Source organism: Argiope bruennichi, chromosome 11 (genome assembly GCF_947563725.1).
Source record: "Argiope bruennichi chromosome 11, qqArgBrue1.1, whole genome shotgun sequence".
Lineage (NCBI taxonomy): Eukaryota > Metazoa > Arthropoda > Arachnida > Araneae > Araneidae > Argiope > Argiope bruennichi.
Window position 1 is genome coordinate 58,213,019 of NC_079161.1, and position 22,488 is coordinate 58,235,506.

The 22,488-nt window shown below is 26.1% G+C and overlaps 1 protein-coding gene across 6 annotated transcripts in view; it reads left to right on the forward strand.

Annotated features, from left to right (window-relative positions):
* Window positions 1–22,488, forward strand: part of LOC129956465 (serine/threonine-protein kinase MRCK alpha-like) — a 127,615-nt gene that overhangs the window by 55,396 nt on the left and 49,731 nt on the right. For all 6 annotated transcript variants that reach the window (XM_056068360.1, XM_056068363.1, XM_056068362.1 and 3 more), the window contains exons 3-16: window positions 1,992–2,083; window positions 3,194–3,277; window positions 5,832–5,927; window positions 7,058–7,300; window positions 9,161–9,217; window positions 10,857–11,000; window positions 11,812–11,980; window positions 13,520–13,602; window positions 16,579–16,658; window positions 16,751–16,887; window positions 18,417–18,533; window positions 18,624–18,781; window positions 20,037–20,143; window positions 21,677–21,812. In XM_056068360.1, the coding sequence (XP_055924335.1) occupies window positions 1,992–2,083; window positions 3,194–3,277; window positions 5,832–5,927; window positions 7,058–7,300; window positions 9,161–9,217; window positions 10,857–11,000; window positions 11,812–11,980; window positions 13,520–13,602; window positions 16,579–16,658; window positions 16,751–16,887; window positions 18,417–18,533; window positions 18,624–18,781; window positions 20,037–20,143; window positions 21,677–21,812 (1,703 nt within the window). The remainder of the gene's footprint in view (window positions 1–1,991; window positions 2,084–3,193; window positions 3,278–5,831; window positions 5,928–7,057; window positions 7,301–9,160; window positions 9,218–10,856; window positions 11,001–11,811; window positions 11,981–13,519; window positions 13,603–16,578; window positions 16,659–16,750; window positions 16,888–18,416; window positions 18,534–18,623; window positions 18,782–20,036; window positions 20,144–21,676; window positions 21,813–22,488) is intronic.

Here is a 22,488-nt window from a genome sequence, read left to right on the forward strand (position 1 = left end):
TAAACTTTTTATTTCTGAATGCAAACATAGGTAAGAAATTAAAATGATAGAGGTTAACATTTATTAATAATAAATATTTCTATTAAATATCCCAATAGTTATATGAAATATTTTGAATCTTGGTAGCTTTATCAATTACTTTCATATTTAATATTTCTGAATCCGACAGGTGCATCCTTTACAGAGTTTTCATGATCTTGAAAATATATGTTAAATAAGTTTGAATAATATTATTTAAAAGGAAAAAATATTAAATGATAATCGTCAACTTAGTATAAGCATCATTAATTCATTCCAATATTTAAATAATGCAGTTATAGCTGTAAATATTGCATTTTAAAAATTTATAACTATGTTTTAAATATTCAGTAAATAACAGTTTTGATTGATGGACTAGTGCTTCATTTTTGTAACTAAGCAAGTTTTGTCTAAAGTAAAACTGGTTTGTATTTAAACACAATTTTGCAAGATAAGTTAGAACTGTATAGGCAGTCTTAAAACACCATTTCTTTGTGCCAGTTTTTATGCTATTTTTGCTTTTTTGTGTACACTCGGGAAGGGAGAAATGAAAAGAATTTAAATGGATTCATATGGTGTAATTAAGTCAAGTATTTTGTGAGGGGATGGGTAAAGCTAGTTAGTTTGCAAACATGAAAAGAATCATTTGGATCAAACTATATCTCTTTTGATTAAAAAAAAATTCTATGTTTTTTTAAAAATGCATTTGTTTTTTCTGCTTTTGTAGTCCGAAAGAAAGAATAGATCATATAAAAAAATGAAATTATAGAAATTTTGCTGAGGGAAAAGAAATGCATGTGGTGCTATTTAATATTTATTTACTCTGCCATATTCATATCATTCTAATATAACAAATGTCAGCAGAGGTAGTTTTTTTTCTTTTTCTTTTAAGAACATTCCCACATTTAGTGAAAGGGATGATAGGTTACATTTGTATCTGTAATAAAATTTATTTAAAAAATAAATTGCGACTAGTAGCAATTTCTGAACTACTAGATGTAGGTGTAAATATAGGATAAATGTTTTAAATAATATAAAGAATTATAATTGAACCAATAAAAGACTGCTGAAACAATTACAAAAATTATATTTTTATAGTTTTCTGGTCCAGACTTTCATATTTAGTAAATATTCTTGATTTGCTAAATTTTTTAATTGAAGAAAGTTTCTTTTTTCCTTTCGTCAAAATTGAAACCAAGTTATGTAATTGTGAATTTCTTTATTTAATTCTAATCAATTGCTGTTATGAAGAAAGAAGCAATGTGCATTGTTTGGCTGGTCATTGAAATTGATCAATTTTAACTGCAGAAGAAAAGGGTTTAAATTTTTTTTTTTTTTTTTTAGTTAAGATTGGTTTACTAAGTATGATTATTATTAAAATATAAAAATTTAGAAATATATTTTTTTCATTTATTGTCGCATTATTAATTTTTTACATTATTAAAGGAATTTCTCATTTGGAATATATGCATATTCCTAACAAATATGCATATATGGTATGGCTATTGACCTTGATTCAAGTAGAATCCAGTATCTTGTGGATAACTTTTTTTGTTGTTGTTGAAAGAGCCTGTAAAATATAGAACAACTCCCATTGTTTTTCTTCATTTGATCTCTTATATGCGAGTTTATGTTCTGGCTATCGATTTGAGCACATTAAAGTATTAAAATGAATTCTTTTTGCAGTGTTTGAAAATCAAACTTACAGAAAATTCATTGTATTGTACTGTCTACTTTTTGAATTTCTAAATTGTATTGCAGTATTTTTCCTGGAATATTTTGAAAAAAGTATTTTTGATACAATTTTATGAAATTATTCCTTTTGAATCATATCAAAAGAAAACATTTTGATAAGGTATCTTTGAAAGATTTCAAAATTAACCTTGCAACATTATTTTTGATTACTAAAAAATATTTCTTACTTTATATTTTTGCATTGTTTGACTAACATAATTTTTTTCATGTAATTCCAGCAAAACCTGTTGTAGAACGGATAAAGAAGTTACGGTTGAATCGAGATGACTTTGAAGTTTTAAAGGTCATCGGAAGAGGAGCTTTTGGTGATGTATGTTGAAGTATATGTCAATATTATTTATTTCAGAGAGACTGACAATTGTATTTTTATTCAATGTTTGTATAAAATTTTTAAAGAAATTTCAAGCTAAAATTGTGGTTTCTTAATTTTTTTTTCATTTGTTATACTTTCTTTTCTTTGTTGTTTTATTATGTTTCTTTCTTCTTTATTTATTTTCTTAATTTAACCCTAAGAAATAAAGTTTTAATATGTATTGATAATAAAACTAAGATAATATATTCTTCTCAAGCACTGCATCAGAGGTTTCAAACTTATAGAAATTTGACCATTAAACCCTAACTTGAACTATGTATAGGCCACTAGGTTCAGACTTGAAGGAGCGAACCTTCTGAAACTTTATGGAATACACCAAAACAAAGTAGGAGCTGAGGATTCCTGCCACCCTTCAGGAAATTAAAAAAAAAAAAAAAAAAAAAAAAATGCTAAAAAGACCATCTTGAGGTACTTTTATTGTGCATTTACCTGTTAATGTTTTTATATACTCTCAGACCTAACAATGAACATTCCTGATGCTATAGTGGACCATGCGGACTATCGTCCGCATACTACCAATTGGGAACTGCTGCACTGCCATCTTTTCAGGCAAAGGCTGCCTCTCCAAATTATGCAATTTTGAACTGAGTACTTTTTGTTTTAGAGCTACCTAATATAATTTACAACAACAAATTTTGTGAAATTTTCAATACAGAAATGCCCAATTAGCTATAATTTTTTTGAAAATGTACATATTTCTCAGATTTTTGTTCATTCCCTTCACCATAGTTGTAAGTATGTTGCATATGAAAATAATTGGAATATGTGCCATAGAATTTTTTGTAGGGTGTTTTGCTTTTTGTTTGTATTTTTCACTATTTTTTTTTTTTTTTGCCCAAATTGACACATTTTACAGAATCTCAACTGGCACAGAATTTTCTGATCAATATTTTTCATTATTTGCAATAACACTGATCCAGAAAATAAACTGAAATAGCTCATTAGAGGGATTTTTCAAAAATTTGTCTCTATAGGTAGACACATACCTTAAAGAAAAATTGCATGTATGCTTTTTTAATTGACTCATGGAATGCGAATGTTTTGCAGGTTGCTGTTGTGAAACATAAAGTCACTACAAAAGTCTATGCAATGAAAATCTTAAACAAATGGGAAATGTTGAAAAGAGCAGAGGTAACTTTCCATTTTTCTTAACTTTCAAAAATTCTATATTATGTGTTAACTTTCAAAAATTGTATATTATGTAATTAAAAATTATCTAATTAATTTACATTCTTATGGTCTAAGGGGAGAGAGAATATCTTTAAAAAAATTTATAGTGAACTACACCAAGAGGGTGGTGATGGTTTCACTGGAGTACCATTGCTTACCTACGACATATTCTTATAAACAATTAATACTTTTTAATTTGTTTTAGTACATTATTATTAATTATTTATTTGTGGAAATACTAAAACATATAATATTATCAATGAAAACTACTTTTATAACATAGAAATATATATATATATATAAAAAAATCGCCAATTTTAATAACAAGTAATCATCAAATAAAGCTAGCAATAGCAAGTTCTTTATGTGGCATTTAGATTTTAAATACAATCAACACTATATTCAAGTTATGAAGAAACAAAATGTTTAAATTAACCATTTGAAAATTAAGAAAATTATACTATATTACAAAATACATTTAACAACCCCAGAATATGGCTGCTTACTTATACAAGAAGAAAGCCATCAAAAAAAAAAAAAAAAAAAAAAAAAAAACACCATCAATTTCCTATTCATATAAACCTTACTCAAATATAAATAAATTCCTCACCCACAAAACACATGGCAAAACCCCCACAAATTATCAGTGACTTGACTAAGAGAGGAAGGAGGGACTCAGGGGAAGGAAAATAGATCTGTGTCGTTAATGTGTTTCAAGTGGTAGAGAATCTCATGCTCTAGGTGTGTGGTGGTATGTCTGAAACCACCTAAAAAGATGTTGAGTATGAAGAACTTTTCTTTTGCGATTTGATTTGAAAAAAATATGTATGTTGTAGGTCTTCTTTCATACAACAAATTTATGAGTGCATTTTGAATTTGTTTGCCTGTTTTTGCTTGCTGACAAAAAAAAAAAAAAAAAGATGCTTTTTTTTAAAAAAAAATACATAAGAGGGATATTAGCTTGTGTTTTGACATCTACAAGCAATTATTAAATTTAGAATATTATTTTAGAGCCTTTGATATCGAAAAATAATTTTTAGAAAGTGATGGTTTCATTGATATACCACCGCTCGCCAGAGGGTTAAAGGAAAATTTTTTTGTATGTATTTATATAAATATATTTGAATTAAACTTTTCTTATGAATCAGGATATTTAGAATTTCAGTTAATTATTTTAAAGAAACATCTATTTAATTCATAGTTATGCAATCATTAAAGTTGCATACAATTTCATTTACTTAAAACTTAAATTTGGATATGAATGGAAAAAATTATTAAAATTTTATGTTGTAGCTATGCAATTACTGCTTGTGATTTTTGTATTTTTATTAATTTTTCTGTGTTTAATCGTCCAACAAATAATTATTTTTATGTAACTAAATAGTAAAACTAATTTTACTGTTACAGAATTAATAGGCTATATATATATAATAACAACGCTAATGTATATGGCACAGAAATCGAGCCTATTACTAACTGCTGGATGGCAACTATCAGATATAAACAAAACATCATACGAATTTTAGATTTCTACATTCATTGAATATTTTTACAGCTATACTGAATATAGCTGTACTTAGTTTATTAAATTGCTAATATTGCACTGCAAAATATTATTAGAAATTCTCTGGAGATAGTTCGCCACATTACCAGAGGGGAATATATTCAGTCAGAGGAAACAAGATATAAGAGAAATAAAAGCATTCAAACAAAAAGTTTAATCAAGTGCAAAAATAGCCATAACTGTTGCCAAGTATGTTAAAATCATGCCAATCATCCAAAAACTCTCTAAAAGCCTGCAATCCTGGGTGTATAAAAGAAATACAAACAAATGGCTTTTAAATTCAGAATAAAAAATTGTCACGATTTTATTTGGTGAGAAATCGTTCCAAAGTTTTCAATTTTGCAGTCTGTATGTTAATCCCAAGTCTAACTATAATCCTTATCACTTCCCTACGCAAATTAATACTAATATTTTCCAAAACAATTATCTTATAAAAAATGCTTTTTTTTTATTTTAAAACTTAAAAATATGTCTTTTTAATGATATAAATTTTATTTCTTTACAATTTTCATCTTAACTTTAATAATATTTTTAATTCAGTTGGATACACTATCTGGAATAATGTTTTTAAATCTATGGTGGGATTCAAACTCTCCATCAAAGCATTCAAGCACATACTGCTGCCAATTATTAAATCCATTGGATTTTCATTTCCACTTTTAATTTGTAATCTATGCACATTTTAATTTGCTGTAAACTGTTTTAATCAAATTCATGTATTTTAGTCATATCAAATTACAAATTAAAATGTTTTCTTATAGAAATGCAACCCATATTAATAATATACAGCCAAAAAGCACAATAATCTAGGTGAACAAACTCGGCACTAAAGGCAGTTAGTTATAGTATATTATAATAGTATAACCCATGAAAATGTAAGAAATAATTAGAATTACATTTCTTCTTGCATAAGGCTGAAAAATTTATAAAATTACTTTTAATTATTTACAGACTGCCTGCTTTCAAGAAGAAAGAGATGTCTTAGTGTATGGTGATAAAAGGTGGATTACCAACCTCTATTATGCTTTTCAAGATGATAGTAATCTGGTAAGTATCAAGGTTTTATAAGAATCAATTAAGGTTGACTTACCCTTTTACAAAGAATAATCTTATCGATTGCTTCTATTCAGAACTGATTTTTTGTTTATTTTAATCTGACTGTTTTATGTGAAATTTCACAATAACTTTACAAACATTATTAAGTTATTTGTATATAAATATTATTCCATTAAAAACTAGCAATTTTTCTGATTCAAAAATGATGAAATAAACATTGCATGCTAGGAGATTGTTCTTGCTGTTGACAAGAAGTTAACCAGATTATTTAAAAGAAAAACTTGTCAGATTTGTAATTTTCAGATTGGTTAAATGCAATTTTTAAAAATTTGTCCTTTCCTTTTATTTGTGCGTATTTTTCATTTAGCAAATTGTATGCCAATTTAGACTGTTGCTTGGTATCTTTACTGATATTTTTTTAATTCAAGTATTTGTGATAATTTTCTTATGCAATAATTTGAAATTAGATTTCATTTTTCAAGTAATTGGTAGGGGGGGGGGAAACAGAATTTCTCCGAACTCTGTATGAAATGTATTAATTATTTATGGTTTTTCAGAGAAAATCAAGAATGATTGAACTATTTTTTGCAGATAGAGAAGTTTTTGATTTTTTTAAAAATTGTATATCATTAGATAGATTTTTTTACAATTTGTTCAAATTAAATGTAATTTTTAAAAATTCGTTCTCCTTCCTTATTTGTATGTATTTTTCATTTAGCAAATTGTATGTCAATCAGTAATGTCTTGTGATCTCTTTTAAAATATTTTTTTTAATTCAAAAGTTTATGCAAATTTGCCTTTTTTTGTTAATTGAAATTAAATATCGTTTTTTAAGTAATTGATTGAAAAAAAAAAAATACGAGTAATAAAACTCATTTTGCTTCCCAACTCTTTATGAAATCTGTTAACTATTTATGTTATTCATTGAAAATCAAGAATGATTGAACTGACTGTTTTTTGCAGATATACAAGTTTTTGATTTTTAAAAAAATTGCATGTTATTAGATATATTTTTTATTTATTATAAATTTGATATGCCTTATAAATAAAAAAAAAGTTTACAAATTTTTTTATCAATCAAAAATTACTTTATTTATCTACATTTCCTCATTTTTTTTCAGTATTTTCTTATGGATTACTATTGTGGTGGTGATCTTTTAACTCTTTTGAGTAAATTTGATGATCGCTTGCCAGAAGATATGGCAAAATTTTACATCGTTGAAATGATTCTGGCAATTTCTTCCATACACAAACTGGGTTATGTGCATCGTGACATCAAACCTGACAATGTTCTTCTAGATGCATCTGGACACATTAGATTGGCTGACTTTGGATCTTGTTTGAAACTGCTGGAAGATGGTTCAGTAAGTTTTTAATCAATCTCTTTGGATTGCATTCAAATCTGTGCAGAAATTTAATCATGGCAATCATATAATAATTACAACTGATACATTATACCTTCAGAAATATTTATAATTCTTCAGTGTACTTCAAGTGATGTCTATAACCTGTCACCGGTGATTATTGATTCTCACTAGTCATTAGCTGATCTTCAACTTCAAATAAACAAGCACATTTGCTAAGACGGAAGAAAAGTATAAAATATCGAGTAGACCAGGATGAAATACGATTGTGTTCAACTTGCTATATTTCCCCCTGGTTATTAATCTTTATTAGCATGTTATGAAAAAGTAAAATTTAAAAGATCTGGTTTGTGCACTTTTATTTGTGCACATTTTCCAACAAAATAGACTTGTCTGATGTCATGTTAAGTTCCGTGTCAAATTGGTCTAATACCATGATTTCCATCTGGACTCCATCAGTTACTGATGCAGTCCAGACATATTTTGCACTTAAGCTACATCAGTCATTATATTTTCTTTTTGCACCATGCCAGTCATTGATGATTAAGAGTATATTTTTCGTTCAGGCCATATCAGTTATCAATGATTGGCAGTTTACTTTTTTCAGGCTGATATAGTCATGATTGGCTGGAGATTTATAAATTAAATAATTATAACCTTTTTATTAATAAAATTTAAATAATTTAAAGGTTATATATGCCTTGTCAAATTAAGACTATTCTATCCATTTGCATAGTGTCAGTCAGTGATGACTACAGTACATTCTTCTTTCAAGCTAATGGTGATTGATGCTATAATTTTCTTTCGCCCTATGTCAGTCTTCAGTGATTGATTATATACTTTTTGTCATAACTTTATCACACACACATGACAGTATATTTTTTTATTTAGGTCACACCATTCACTCTTCCTGAATTATATAATTTTTAAAATAAAATTTAAATAGTTTAGTGTTTGTAAAAGAATAATCTAAGCATTAATGTAAAAAAATAATCTTTTTACACCTTCAAGAATTTCATTGAGTGTTATTGAACTGCACTGTAAAACAGGCTATTAATTGAAGAGAAAGCCTTTCTAAAAGAATACAGATAGTGATAGATTCACACAAGAAGTATACTAGAAGTATGAAGTATTACATGAATTCTAATCACAACCTTGCATAAAGACACCAATTTAGTTAGTAAATTGAATACCCTAAGTAAAACATAAAGGATGCTCAGCTTGGTTTCTTTACATGCTAACTCAATAATGACAGCATGGAAGCCTTATCATTCAGTGGCAAGGAAAGCCATTTTGTTATTAAAGAGTTAATCGTGCCTGCCAACTTATCTAGGCCAGGTAATAGATTAACGATACTGTTGTCTGTGTCAATTATATTAATGTTACAATGTCGGTTATGTTGATGATTTGGGAAGAAGAGTTTATAGCCTCAAGTATATCCTGTATTATTTGGTAGCAAACCCACTTAAATGTTTTCTTCTTTGGATTCGAATCATTTTTTGTATTTCTTACAAATGGTTGGCCATCTGTCATGATGCAGTTTTTCTCTTACCCAGGTATTCTTTTAGAATATTCTACATATTGATACAGTATATTATTGCAACACAGCTTTAGACCAACCACCAAATGATAAACAAAATTTTACTGCATCATAGAATCTTTAAAATTTGAATAGATGAACTTATCAATGCCAAGGTAATTTAGGATTAGAACTAATGTGTGATACAAGTTAAATACATATTATGTGATGCATACAATCAGTTGCCATTATTAAAACTTCCAATTCTCATGAATAGTTTTGCTTATATTTGTTTCATAACAGCTAAAAATGTCTAATTACTTCTTTAATTTTTCTTCCAGGTTCAGTCAAATGTTGCTGTTGGAACACCTGATTATATATCACCTGAAATATTAAGGGTAATATATTGATATATATTTTGCACTTTTTGTCTGTGGTAGTGAATCATACAGTGATAGATTGGTCGACAAATAATTCAGATTGATCAATTAATTACTTTTTCAAAAGTTTTAATGTTTACACAACAAGCTTCTTCCAGAATACACACAAGAAAGAAACATTGTTGGTTAAAAAATTTGTAAGATTTGAATCTTCTTACTGTTTGGAAAAGAAAATAACAGGAGAGAAGTTCAGACAAAAATGAGATATCAGAATGTTTTACCAATTAAAGCAGCAAATTAATCATGTAAACAAAATGAAAGCAGCATTGTGAAACAAAATCAAAAATTAGAAGTATGAAATTACAATAAATATGAACTGTTTCTAAAATAAATCATTATCTTTTTGTATATCTTAAAGCTGATTTCTGTTGATGGAATTTTTGTTAAGTACTCTTCTTGATATATAATTGCAAATAAAGATATTATGGTTTAATAAAATGTCAGGTTTGTAAAGTTTTCTTGTTGCTTTCATTATAATAAAACAAGAAAAATGTTACATATATAAGCAACAAAGCTATTGGTTACTATATTTAATTAAATTACTACAAAAGTGTATGGAGGATTCATCATCAATTAGCAATCATTTCAACAAATAAATGTATTTTTGGAACTGAGTATCAGATATGTCACATTTCTTTGGAATCATAAATTTAAGTGTTTTCAGAATCAAATTTCATTATTCTTGAGGTCAATTAATTTTCCTTCATGAAATAATTTTGCAGTATTTTTATTATCTCAAGTATTTGCTGTGTACATTTATTCATTGTATTGTTCAATTAATCATACTTATTTTACCTCTTAATGTTTACATTTGGTATAATTTATTATTTAAAAGATTAGTTTTTTTTTTGTCACAAATTTTTATTATATCTGGAGTATATTTATTACTCATGAAAGATCAAAATTAAAGAATGTTGACATATACCAAATCGATTAAAGATTGTTAAGCTATATTCTAATATTTTAAACCATTTCTGATATATATATTGACAAACAAAGATAAGTTCTTTTGAGAGGTAAAATGAAAAGCCAATAATGCACAGCTAGAGAGGTGAATACAACAATTTAAGTTGTTGCTGATGGTGAAGTGTTTGTATAATATTAATCATAGTTTTTGTGTCAAGTGGTATTATTTTTTTTCTCATTTGGATTGTACTGCTAATTTAAATTTTCTCCTATTTTGTTATTATCATAATATGTTTCAATAATAATTTTAAAAGTTTCAGTTTTCTCTTAATTTAGCAAAAACACTTTTATTCAATACTAACCATTAGGGCTTGCTTTGTGATAAGAAATAATGATATTTAGCAAATATTTTGAATACACATCCAAAGATTATAAGAATGGTGACATTCACCAGGCATTCATCAACATTTGCCAAGTATCGGTTTTTCAATACATCGTATTCACTGAATGATCTTCCGTTATATTTTTTAATTATATGTATGCACATTTAATTGTTGTTATTTCTATTTCAAGAAATTTTTAGTAAGTGTTTAGTATATTTAGTGTTAGTAGTTTAGTATAGAATGTTTGTGATATTTAGTCCATTTTTATATATTTTTTTAATTAAATTTTTATTTTCATTTAATTATAGGCAATGGAAGATGGTCAAGGGAAATATGGTCCAGAATGTGATTGGTGGTCATTAGGAGTTTGCATGTATGAAATGTTAATTGGTGAAACTCCATTTTATGCAGAATCATTAGTAGAAACATATGGAAAAATTATGAATCATAAGGTTAGTTTTGGTTTCTTTTTTTCAAAGTTGATATTTATAGTTCTTGTTTTTTGGATCTAAATTTTGAAAAGGTAGTTCCTAAAATATACTTGTGATCTTTTATTTGTAACTTGTAATTAATATTTACTTTTTGTTACTTTTTTGGCAATGAATGATTTATTTGCCCAAGAACATGTTGATAAGCCATAATTTTTAAATCCTTATTACCTTTATTAAGATAAAATTGCCACATTTCTTGCCAGATATATAATTTTTTTGTCTTCTGACCTGATTTTTAACCTCTTTTAGAGAATTGATTACAAACATAATATGTGCATTTTTCCTTAATGAAAAGCAATTTATTTTTCCTCTGAACATTTTTGCCTGAATGAATACAGAATGACACATTTTTGTTTGCATGAAGTACAGAAAAAATTGTAATAACACATAAGAAATAGAAAATGACTATTTTTTATAGGAATTCTAAAATGAAACAATTAAAAAGAGAGCCTATGAAGTAAAATAATAAATAGATTTTAAAAGTATTATTACTATAATGGACAAGCTGCTAAACATTTATTGTTTTATATTTCAATTCATTGTAATTAAAAGACCAATTCAGTTTCCCTGTAATCAAAATTATAGTACTTAAATCTGGTTTGTTGCTTTTTAGTTGGTTATTATAAATTGGTTATTATAAATTATGGAATGAAGTAAAAATGTTACTGTGATAATTTTTAAATGCCTTTTATTTATATTAATTACTAGTTAAAGTAATAAGTTCCATATATATAAAAGTACAAATTTTAATTCTGTAATTTATTCTTTGCAGAACTGTTTTGATTTTCCCGATGATCCTCAGATTGTTATATCAGATGATGCTAAAGACTTGATGAGGAGATTAATTTGTTCATCCGAATGTAGATTAGGACAAAATGGTTTAGAAGATTTTAAAAATCACCCATGGTTTATTGGAGTAGATTGGGAACAAGCAAGAGATTGTAAGTTTAGTATTTTTGTGAGTTGTTAACCAAAGCAAGATATTATTTTAAAACCATGCACATTTTTAAAAAAGTTTTTCAGATGTCAGTTATAGTGTAATTATTTATTAAAAATGTATTCATTTAAATTTTGAATGATTCTGATAAGTCGTATTGTATTTTGTAAAATATTGAAATTTGTTGTTGAGTGTTTTAAAATGCGTGTTTTTATACAATTTCTTTCTTCATTTTCATTCAGTGGATAACAATGAGCTTTATACTAATAACAGAAGTGTTTGATTCCATTCTTTTTCCATCTATAAACTGAAGAAACATTTCTTTATGCTGTTCTAAGTAGTCTAAATATATTCTTCTCTTGGTAATATATTAGGAGTCAACAAGTTACACAAAAAAAATGTTTGATCTTTTTTTGTTTATGTATTAAATCTTTGTTCTCTCCAGTACATAGAAATTTTGAAGTACTTATTGTTTTGAAAGGTTTCAGTTTAATTTGGCTTGAAGGATCAATTCTGTTGTTTTTCGGGCAAATAATATTCTCGTTCTGAGTTGAAATGTTCCAGATTCTTAAATTTAATAGTTTTTTTGTGATAACATTTCTTATTTATTACAATTATTTACAATTTATTTTTGTACTTATTTATAATTCCTATTCTCAAATCTTTCATACTAATAATTTCATTCTAAATGGAATTGTCTTTAGAATTCTTACGAATATAGTTTTTTTTTCTCTTCTTTTTTTAAATGATAAAAGGAATTTTCCCCCTTGTCTGTTTACAGACATTGTACAAATTCATGTATATGGGATATCTCGATTTGTGGATTAAAATAAAGTACCAGTTATATATTTAACATGTGATAAATAATATCGGTCTAAAATAAATTTAAGTATTTAAATTGGAAGTGGTGAAAAAATTTAGAAATTCTTTATTTAAATATTCTTAACTTTTGATATAACTTACAAATTGCATATTAATATTACTTATTACAAATTACATTACTTTTACATATTAATTGGACACAGATTTATAATCAAGAACTAGTTACCACTTTGTGGTATTTGAATTACTGTTTAAAATTATATCTAAATGTATATAGTTAAGAAAAATTAAACTAATTACAGTGCATTGTATAACAGTCATAATTAAATATGGAACAGCATGCAGTTAAAATTTAATTATTTAATTGAAATTAAAATTTAATATTTTAGAAAATAACTCTGTTTTAATACTTATGTTTTAAAGCTGGTTTTCAAACATAAATTCACACAGCTATTACAAGAAGTAAGATTAATGAAGTATTGATTCATAATTTTTTCAATGAATTATTGTTATTCTTATTTATATGAATATATAAATATATGATATTATAAATATATGAATTGAATTTGTATATTGATGTGCTGTCCTTGTTATGTACATACTGATTTTTTATTAGTATGGCTTGATTAATATTATTACATCCTACTAATGTAACAAAGCAGTGTTTTTGTATTAAAGATTCAGTCTATTTTGACATTTGATAACTATAATATTTTTACAGCTCCCGCACCTTACATTCCGGAAGTCAGCAGTCCTACTGATACATCAAATTTTGATGTAGATGAAAGTGATTTGAAACAATCTGTAAGTTTTTGCTGTATTTTTTGTGTTGTGATCAATGTATGTAATCATTGTTAGTAATGAGAATTTTGGATATTTTATAATTCTGTTTGAGATTTGAGGATGTACAGCGAACAACAACTTTATATATTTGTTATAATTAAATACAAGCTTTCTAATCTTTTATTGTCATAAGTTGTTGTGAAGTAGTATATAGTTATTACATGTTTTACTTCTTCATCATGTTTTAAAATGTTGAACTAATTATTTACATAATAGTTGATATTTATAAGTTCATTGTTCATTTATTTATTTTCATTTTTGTTAAATATTTGTGAATAGTAAGCTAATTTTGCTTAGCTTAATAGGCAAAATAAAAAAAAAAAAGTCAAAAATCATAATTTTAAATATCTTATATGAAATAAATATATACAGTGTGTTAATTTACAATATTTTTGAAAAGTTAAAAATGTTTTTTCTATAAAAAAATTTTGGATGCTTGGGAAAAGAATAAGATGTATAATTTTATTTTTAAACTCGCAAGCCATACATTTAATATCCTTTTCCACACATTGAAATCTATTTTTTATAATGATAATGATATGAAGTCTATATTTATTTTGGATTGATAGCCTGTTTCTTTCTATCCTTTTGGACATTTTCTTCTTTTTTGGCTTGTTGTCAACTGGTTATTCAAAATAACAATTATTTTAACTCATTATTGAATATTTAATTTAGTATTTATCTTATGCTGTGTTTTGTCTTTTAACTAAATAATGTGACAATGAGAGTTAACATGTTTTGCCTCATGTTTTTTAAGAAAGGATGAATATGATTATGAAAGAATCATGAAGTCTATTATCTTTTCAGATTATATGTATATAGAGGTATATTTTGTATCTTATGAACTTTTTTTTTTCCTTGTGTAAAATTAAAAGTCCCTAAAAAAGTATTAAGAAATCTAAGATTTATGTATTTGGAAAAGTATTGAAACATATAAATTTGTGAGGGCATATTAAACCTTGTTATTAAAGGTATTATTGCTACATTATAGCTTTGGCATTAAGTCATTTTATATTGTCAAAGGCAGCTGGCCATCACATTGCAAAATCATCTCTTGTCATATAGAGAACTAACAGTATTTGTTATTTCCATAAATTTTTATTGTTTCTACCATACAATGTTCATGAGATTTAGAGGGGGGGGGCAATTGATTAAAATAAATGAAAACTAACAATACAAAACCTTTTGTTCTTGTAAATGAAAAAAAAAAAAAAATGAATTGCTATCCCAATTTTCTATTTTCATATAGGAAATGTGGCACAGAGATTTAAGAATGTTTGACATAATGAATGTTTGAATGTTGTTATTATTTTAACTGAGCTTTTATCTATTTTTTTACCCATATCTAATTTTGTCTCTTTCACATTATGCAAGAAAATAATAAATCAGATAATAATTGTAAATCATGATCCATAAATTTTTTCCCCTTGATTTCATCAGCTATTTTCTTGTACCAATATCATGTTCTTTTAATTAAAAGAGTGAGAATCGATGTCTATAAGTATGTACAGGTAAAAAATCAAAAATATGTAACATTTTCATAGAACAACACATCTGAATGCACAGTCCATGCTGACATTTGGGGGATTCGTGTTGGCATCTGTATTTTTATGTTGCACCAATTATATGCCATATATGAGCTGAGATTTTTTATATATTAACTAATTACATTTTCTTTCTTTTAACCTACATTTGCCATTTGTATTACCATTTGATTTAATCAAACATTGTTTTGTCATAAATACTTATTTATGAACAAGTTTATTATTTATTTGGAAATGCACAAATTTTGGACAGAAGTTTTCATTTCATCGTCCTGTAACAGATGCCTGTAAACATTTATGTTGGAACCCAACAGTTTGAAATATACTTAAACTAATTTTAGATTTTTCAAAAGTATTAGGTGATGCATCCTAGGCTTGCTGGCCTCTCAAACCCCTTTTGGATCTCTCTGTGATCCCTTATTTACCATGTTCACTTGCTGCTCATTTATATGTTTGTGCTAATATGTCATATCTGACTGTGAATCCTGTTACAGTATGACTGTCATAGGTGAATAATTTGTGCCCTTTGAAACCTAAAACTGAGTTTGAATTACATTTTTTATATACTTTGGATATTTTTTGCAATTCTAGTGAATCACTACTTTGAAAATCCTTTAATGTTTCGATCAGATAATTTCCCAGAAGAAGTTTTTCTATGGTTGCAATTGTAATTTATTTTTCACTTGAATTTTCCCACCCCCAAAAATGTGTGAGACAAAAAGAACAAACTTTTCATAATCTCATTACTATGCTATTTTGCTGTGAAAACAAATCTTTTTAAGTAATCTGTGTAGTTTATCTGAACTTTTATCTTCTTATGAATAATTTCTCAATAGTTCCATTTGTCTTTTTTTTAAATCTAAGTTGCATGATTTAAACTAATTTTGTCTAAACTATCAAACTCAAACACCTCTTATCCTTATAATGGATTTTATTTGATTTATTACTTTTTGAGATATGTGCTCTCTTCAATTGCTTTATGTCTGATAGCCCCTAACAACCTTGATTTTTTTTTTCTCAAAAGAGAAATTTTTTTAAGGACAAGAGAAACACAGAAAAATTACTATGATTTAAAATAGGAAAAGGAAATGATTATGGCATTGAAAATAGAAGAAGGAAATGATTTAACATTTTATGTGGAAAAAATATCATGTTCAGCATTAAATCAATTATCTTAGACTTACACTTATTCAGACATGTGAATAATAAAAATATTCAAGTTGTTCCGAACAGCTTGCATGTTTGGATGCAATTTGACTTGATTTTTGGTCCACACAAGTTTTTTATGTTATATAGTATAAATAGTTATCTAACGTGTGTGTGTGTTCTACATAATTTATAATGAAGTGATTATATTTTATTGGTTTAAGTTTATTTCCTGCTTTTTTTAAAGGATTCATCACCACCAACAACGAATAGTGTATTCTCTGCCTTGCACTTACCATTTATTGGCTTTACTTACACAAGTGGATGGTATGAGAACTTGAACAATTTTATCATTGTTACATTTTTTTTTGTTCCATTTTTTGGCCTGATTTAACTTAAATGTGTTTTCCCCTTTGCAGCAAAATTTCAGATTTAGGTTTCTTCAAAATGGCCAATACTGTCTGTGATATAATTGATGGAGTTCCAAACACTCTTTTAGAACAAAAATTAGAAGATTTGGAAAAAGAAAAAAGTGACCTTGTTAAAAAAGTGAAAGGTAATTTAAGACATTTTTTATTAGTCAAGATCATTTGAAAATGTATTGGATTTAAAGAATTTTATATTTGGTAAATGAACCAGGATAAACTAAGTTATGTTTTACTTAAGAATTTTCTTATGTTTTTTTTTTCCCCTTCTAAATTGTGATTTCAGGGTCAAATGAATATAGGTTGAAAATCCTTGAAATTAATAGCTTGAAAAAGAAAGTTTGGATGTTAAAAAGTTTCATTGTTTATTTTATTTAATTATTATTTATTATTTTTTTAACTCAAGCTTTGATTCATCTGTCTGTTAAGAAAAAAATCAGATTACTTTTCTGGAAATCTGTGAAATTTTTGTGTATTATCTGCAATTTTAAAAGTTTTGAAAAATCATGATTTTAAATCTGATAGGAAAAGGTATGAAACATAATTAAGATTTTAAGTATATCTGTGTGAACTATTTTTATTGGTGAGAATTGTTTTTAATTGTGCTAAGAAATGATTTTTATCATGTAGAATAAATGAAATAAGTGAAGAAAAGAACAGTTTGTAGAAATATTGAAGAAATGATTGGCAAAATAAATTGTACGATTTTTTTTTCAAATGTGAATATTTCTCAAGTGATTAAATTCTTTTAAAAGAAAGAGGAGTACTGATTATTGCAGTGGAGTTTCAAGGAAAATATATATTTTATGAATATGGCATTATAAATTTAAAATAATTGAATATTGTTTAGGGGGTGGTGGTGGGGAAATACAAATTTTACTTGAAGAATGCATAGTCACTACGACTGTAAGGGATTGCATAAACCTTATCCATAAAATATAATAAAATTGGCTTTAATAATGCTATTTAATAGCTTTTTTTTAAAACATTGAAATATAAATTTAAAATAATTGAATATTGTTTTTTTTGGGGGGGGGTGGTTGGGGGGTGGAAATACAAATTTTACTTGAAGAATGCATAGTCACTATGACTGTAAGGGATTGCATCAACCTTATCCATGAAATATAATAAAATCGGCTTTAATAATGCTATTTTATAACTTTTTTTTAAAACATTGAAATCCCCCCCTTCCTGCACTCACATCTTCTAAGAAACAATTAAATGGTTCATCACTAATAAAAGATCTGAAGCATTCAACCAAAAGAACAAAAGCATGTAAAGTTTCTGGAATCTTTATTAGCTGATTATTTTTACATAATATTTCCAATAAATCTTTGTTTATTTATTTATGTATCTACTTCTCTTCAACCTATTTTTTTTTTTTCATCTATCTGAATCATTTTCAAAATGAGAAAGTAAGTGTAGAAGTTCATTTAAAAAAATTGCTATTTCTATATCTGACCATTTTTTTTTTATTTGACGTTGTAGACACTTTCCCAAAACAAAATCATGTTCTTGTACGATAATAAATAAATATTTGGGACTTTTAAATTCTTTTTAAATAATTTTTTGTGATATATTACCCTATTTAATTTTTTTTTCAGGTAAAGAATTTATTTAAAAAATATTTATTGTATCTTTTCTTCTCTTCTACTTTCAGAAATGTCCAATAATGTCCAGAAAACATATAGTGATTATGATAGTATTAAAGGAAGTTCTGAGAATGAAGTGAGAAAACTTCAAGATGAAATAAACACTCTGAAGAAAAAATCACTAGGTATGGAGATAAAGATTTTTTTTTTCTCATTGAGCTCATTTTTAGATTTTTTTTTCCTAATCTTGTTTTATTTCGATATATTTTATATAGAATTAGAAAAAGAACTGAAGAAACATCAGACTGATCATCGTAGGATTTTAACTGCTAAACAAGATTTAGAATCTAGCCAAGATGAAAAAACTGCTCAAATCAAGGAGCTTGAAAAAGCCCTGAAATCACTAAAAGTAGAAAAAGACGAGTTACATAAAGTAAGTTTATTTTATGTTCATCTTTTTTTTGTGTTTATGATTCTGTAGCAAAATTTAAGAAAGTAATCTGACTAAACTTTGATTTAATTTTTTTTTTTTTTTACTTACTGAAATTCATTGTGCTTATAAATTAATATGCACAGAACTTAACTTATTTGAACTTTAAATTCAAATTCATCACTGACTTGAGATTTTCTCGGATTCTTTGATCTTCCATTTACTTATTTTATTTCCTTTATTATAATGACTTGACATGTTAAAAAAAAAAAAAAAATATTTTGAAAAGTTCTAAAATATTATTTTTCTTTCCAAGTTGCTTTTACTTGTTGAATGCATCCATAATGCGTGTCTTCAATATTCGTAAATGTATAATTTTTTAAAATTATTAGTAGTAGAATTATTCACCCCAGGACTATTCTATTGTACAATATATTTAAGAATACTGATATAAAAATAATTAAAATTTATCAAAATAACTAAACTGGTGAATTGCTTTTTTTTTTGAATTTGATGTTTTATTATTTATTTGTTATATTCAGAGTGCTTTTTACCAATTGTTTATTAAAATTTTATTCCTGAAATTATTACTCTGATTTTATTTATTTTAAAATCATTATTATTATTATTTTCTGAATATTAAAAAGTAGATTTTATTACTACTTTTTTTTTTTTGTTTTAAAATTCTCAACTCTCTTTTATTAAGCTATATGCTTTATCAGCTTGGTGAATAAATGAATAGGTCTTTAGTTTTGATTTGGGTTTATTAAAATTTTCATTGTGATTCCACCATTCAAATTAACCATGTTCATGGTATTGCAGTTATTTAAATTGATGAAATTCAATTTCCCTCACATTTTAGTTGAAAATAGATTTTTTAATAGAAAATTGATAGATCATATTTTATCACTAACAAATGTTATGGATTGAAATTTCATGTCAACAAAATCATGAAAATATTATCATATATTTCATGAAAATATTATCATATATGTATTTAATTATTATGTAATAAATTTTTTAAAAAATTAAATAAGAGATGTTTTTTTTTTTAATTTTTTATTTTATGTCTTTTTTGTATATATATATTGACATGATATATTTGAACATATATTGACATATATATATTTTGTATATATATATTGACATGATATATTGAAACAATGATATATTTTGTATATATCATTGTTTTATATATCTTAACTTCAACCATAGCAATCTTATTGTGAATAATTATTAAAAACAATTTTATTTTTAGGAAGTGATAGAATCTCAGGAAAAACTCAAATTGCAATCAAAAGAGTTGAAAGATGCACTAACACAAAAGAAATCTGCAATGGCTGAATATACAGAAATTAGTGACAAGTTAGTAATGTCTTTTTTTTTTTACCCTTTTTAAATAATATTTTATTTCGTTTATATAACATGCCTTATGAATTGCATCTAGAAAAGAAAATAGATGCTCATTTGTATAAATATTTTCCAAAGATGCAGAATTTTAGTCTTTTACAGTGATATCAGTGGTCAATATTATTCAAATTTTCTTTATAAATGTTCAGAGAAATATTTACCAAACTATTAGCTAAATTAACTAAAAACTAATTTTATTTACTCTGATTTTTAAGTATTAATTAAAACTTGTATGGAAACAAGTTTTTTTAAAAATAGTTTTTCATATGGTTTTTTCTCCAGTTTTCGGTATTAGTTTTATCTAATGAATTCATTATTGTAATCTTTTATTTTATTTCTTGCTTCAAAGTTCATATTTCCTATAAAAGGATATTGCTCTTGGCTACAACAGGCATGATTTAGGAATTTTAGTCAGGCAATTAAATTTAATGTTCTGCCCTCTGACTTTGCTTTTCATCAGCATTATTCATATGTTAGTAGATCATTTTGTCCTTGGAAATAAGTTACTTTCTTCTCAGTGGCTGGCTGATAGATGCTTCTTTCTTAAAGAAACACACAAATTTTAGCCAGTTTCCCTTAAAAGGCCACCATTGAGGTAACCTCTCCATATATTGGAGCTAAAAGGTACTTCAAAATTACTTTGATTTACAGTTGTTGCCATGCTTTGTCCTTTCTTTATTCAAGAGTTTTTGATTTATGGAGTTAGCTATGCTAAGTCAAGTGGAATTAATGCCATCACCTTTAAAAGATGTATCTCAAGGACCCAAACTTAATTTTTACTGCAACATATATACCCCATACAAAGAATAATAGTTCCTAAAGAAAAATATAATCAGTAGCTGCAATAGATTTTACAAGTTACATTTTATGAGTTTTGCATGATTTTGTGAGCTAATGGCTTAGCCACAGAAGTTTTTAAAGAGTTGGTGATTCAGTCGGAGTTACAAATGAAACTAAGCAATTTATTATTTATGGAAAATTAATCATATAGATTTTTTCCCCCTTCATATAATGAAGGGAAAAAATGCATAGATGCAAATTCTAAATGCATAGATAAAAGTCTATTTGTTTGTAAATATTTTTTGAATGTGTACTGTATATATATGCCTTTTAATTCATATTGTGTTACTTTGCCATTTTACTGTGTACTTAATACTTTAAGTACAATGTTGTTGGGAGCTCTGGGAATTGAGAGATAAAATTTTTACATATAAGTGAATAATCATTGTAAATAATAGTGATGAATTTTTTTTTGGAAATTTAGAAATTTATTTTTTATAATAAGTAAATTACTGTAGAATATAAGATTGTTATTCTGAATTATTGTGGTTCTAAAATGACATTCCTTTGTTAAAAGTAAAGATTCAGTCTTTTTTCTTCACTTTTCAAATTGTAAAGTCATAATAATAAAATTCCTTCCGTAATGTAGTTTTTGCAAATTGTTAATATCATACGTTATATTTCTATAAATTCAACTCTTTTCCTTAGGCTTTCAGAAGTAAGAGCTCAAAAACAAAAGCTCTCTCGCCAGTTACGAGATAAAGAAGAAGAATTGGAAAATGCGATGCAGAAGATTGATGCCTTTCGACAAGATATGAGGAAAGCTGACAAGTTACGAAGAGATGTAAGATGCAAGAATTATTTTTCAAAGAAGGCTTTAAAATTTTTACTTGCGTAATTTATTAGAAAATTCCCAAATTTAGTTGCAAAAATGGCAATTTGAATTTTTCCTACTAAAGTTACATTATTTGTCATATTTTTTCTCTTCCCCACACACACAACGACACAATTTTTATCAGATAATTTAGTTAAAATACCATTTCAATTTTTAAAAATATATTGCTGGACATTTTATGTAAAATCTTTGCTACTTGCTGAAAAACATTACCAAAAAAAAAAAAGAGTCTCCCCCCCCCCTCTTTTCTTTTTCTTTCAGGAAGAAATAAAGCAGTGGTATAATTGGTACTCTCTCTTTTTTTCGTTACTTAATGAGTTTTTCCATATGCTTGATGCTATGGAAGTTTTTATTCATTTTTTTTCTGAGAAAAATAATTTGTACATCTGAAATAAACAGTGTAAATATTAGTGATAGATTAAGTGAATGAAATGAAACTTCTATTTATTTCTTGAAAATGTTTTTAAATGAAAAAGGACAATGCAGATTTTTTGAAAGCTTTTTGTTATATACTAGGAGACTCCACTTTTGAGAAAACTGATTTTAAAAGGATTTAATAAAGAAAATTATTTCATATATATAATAGGGAGGAAAAATTCTAATTTATAATTGCAATTTTGTGATG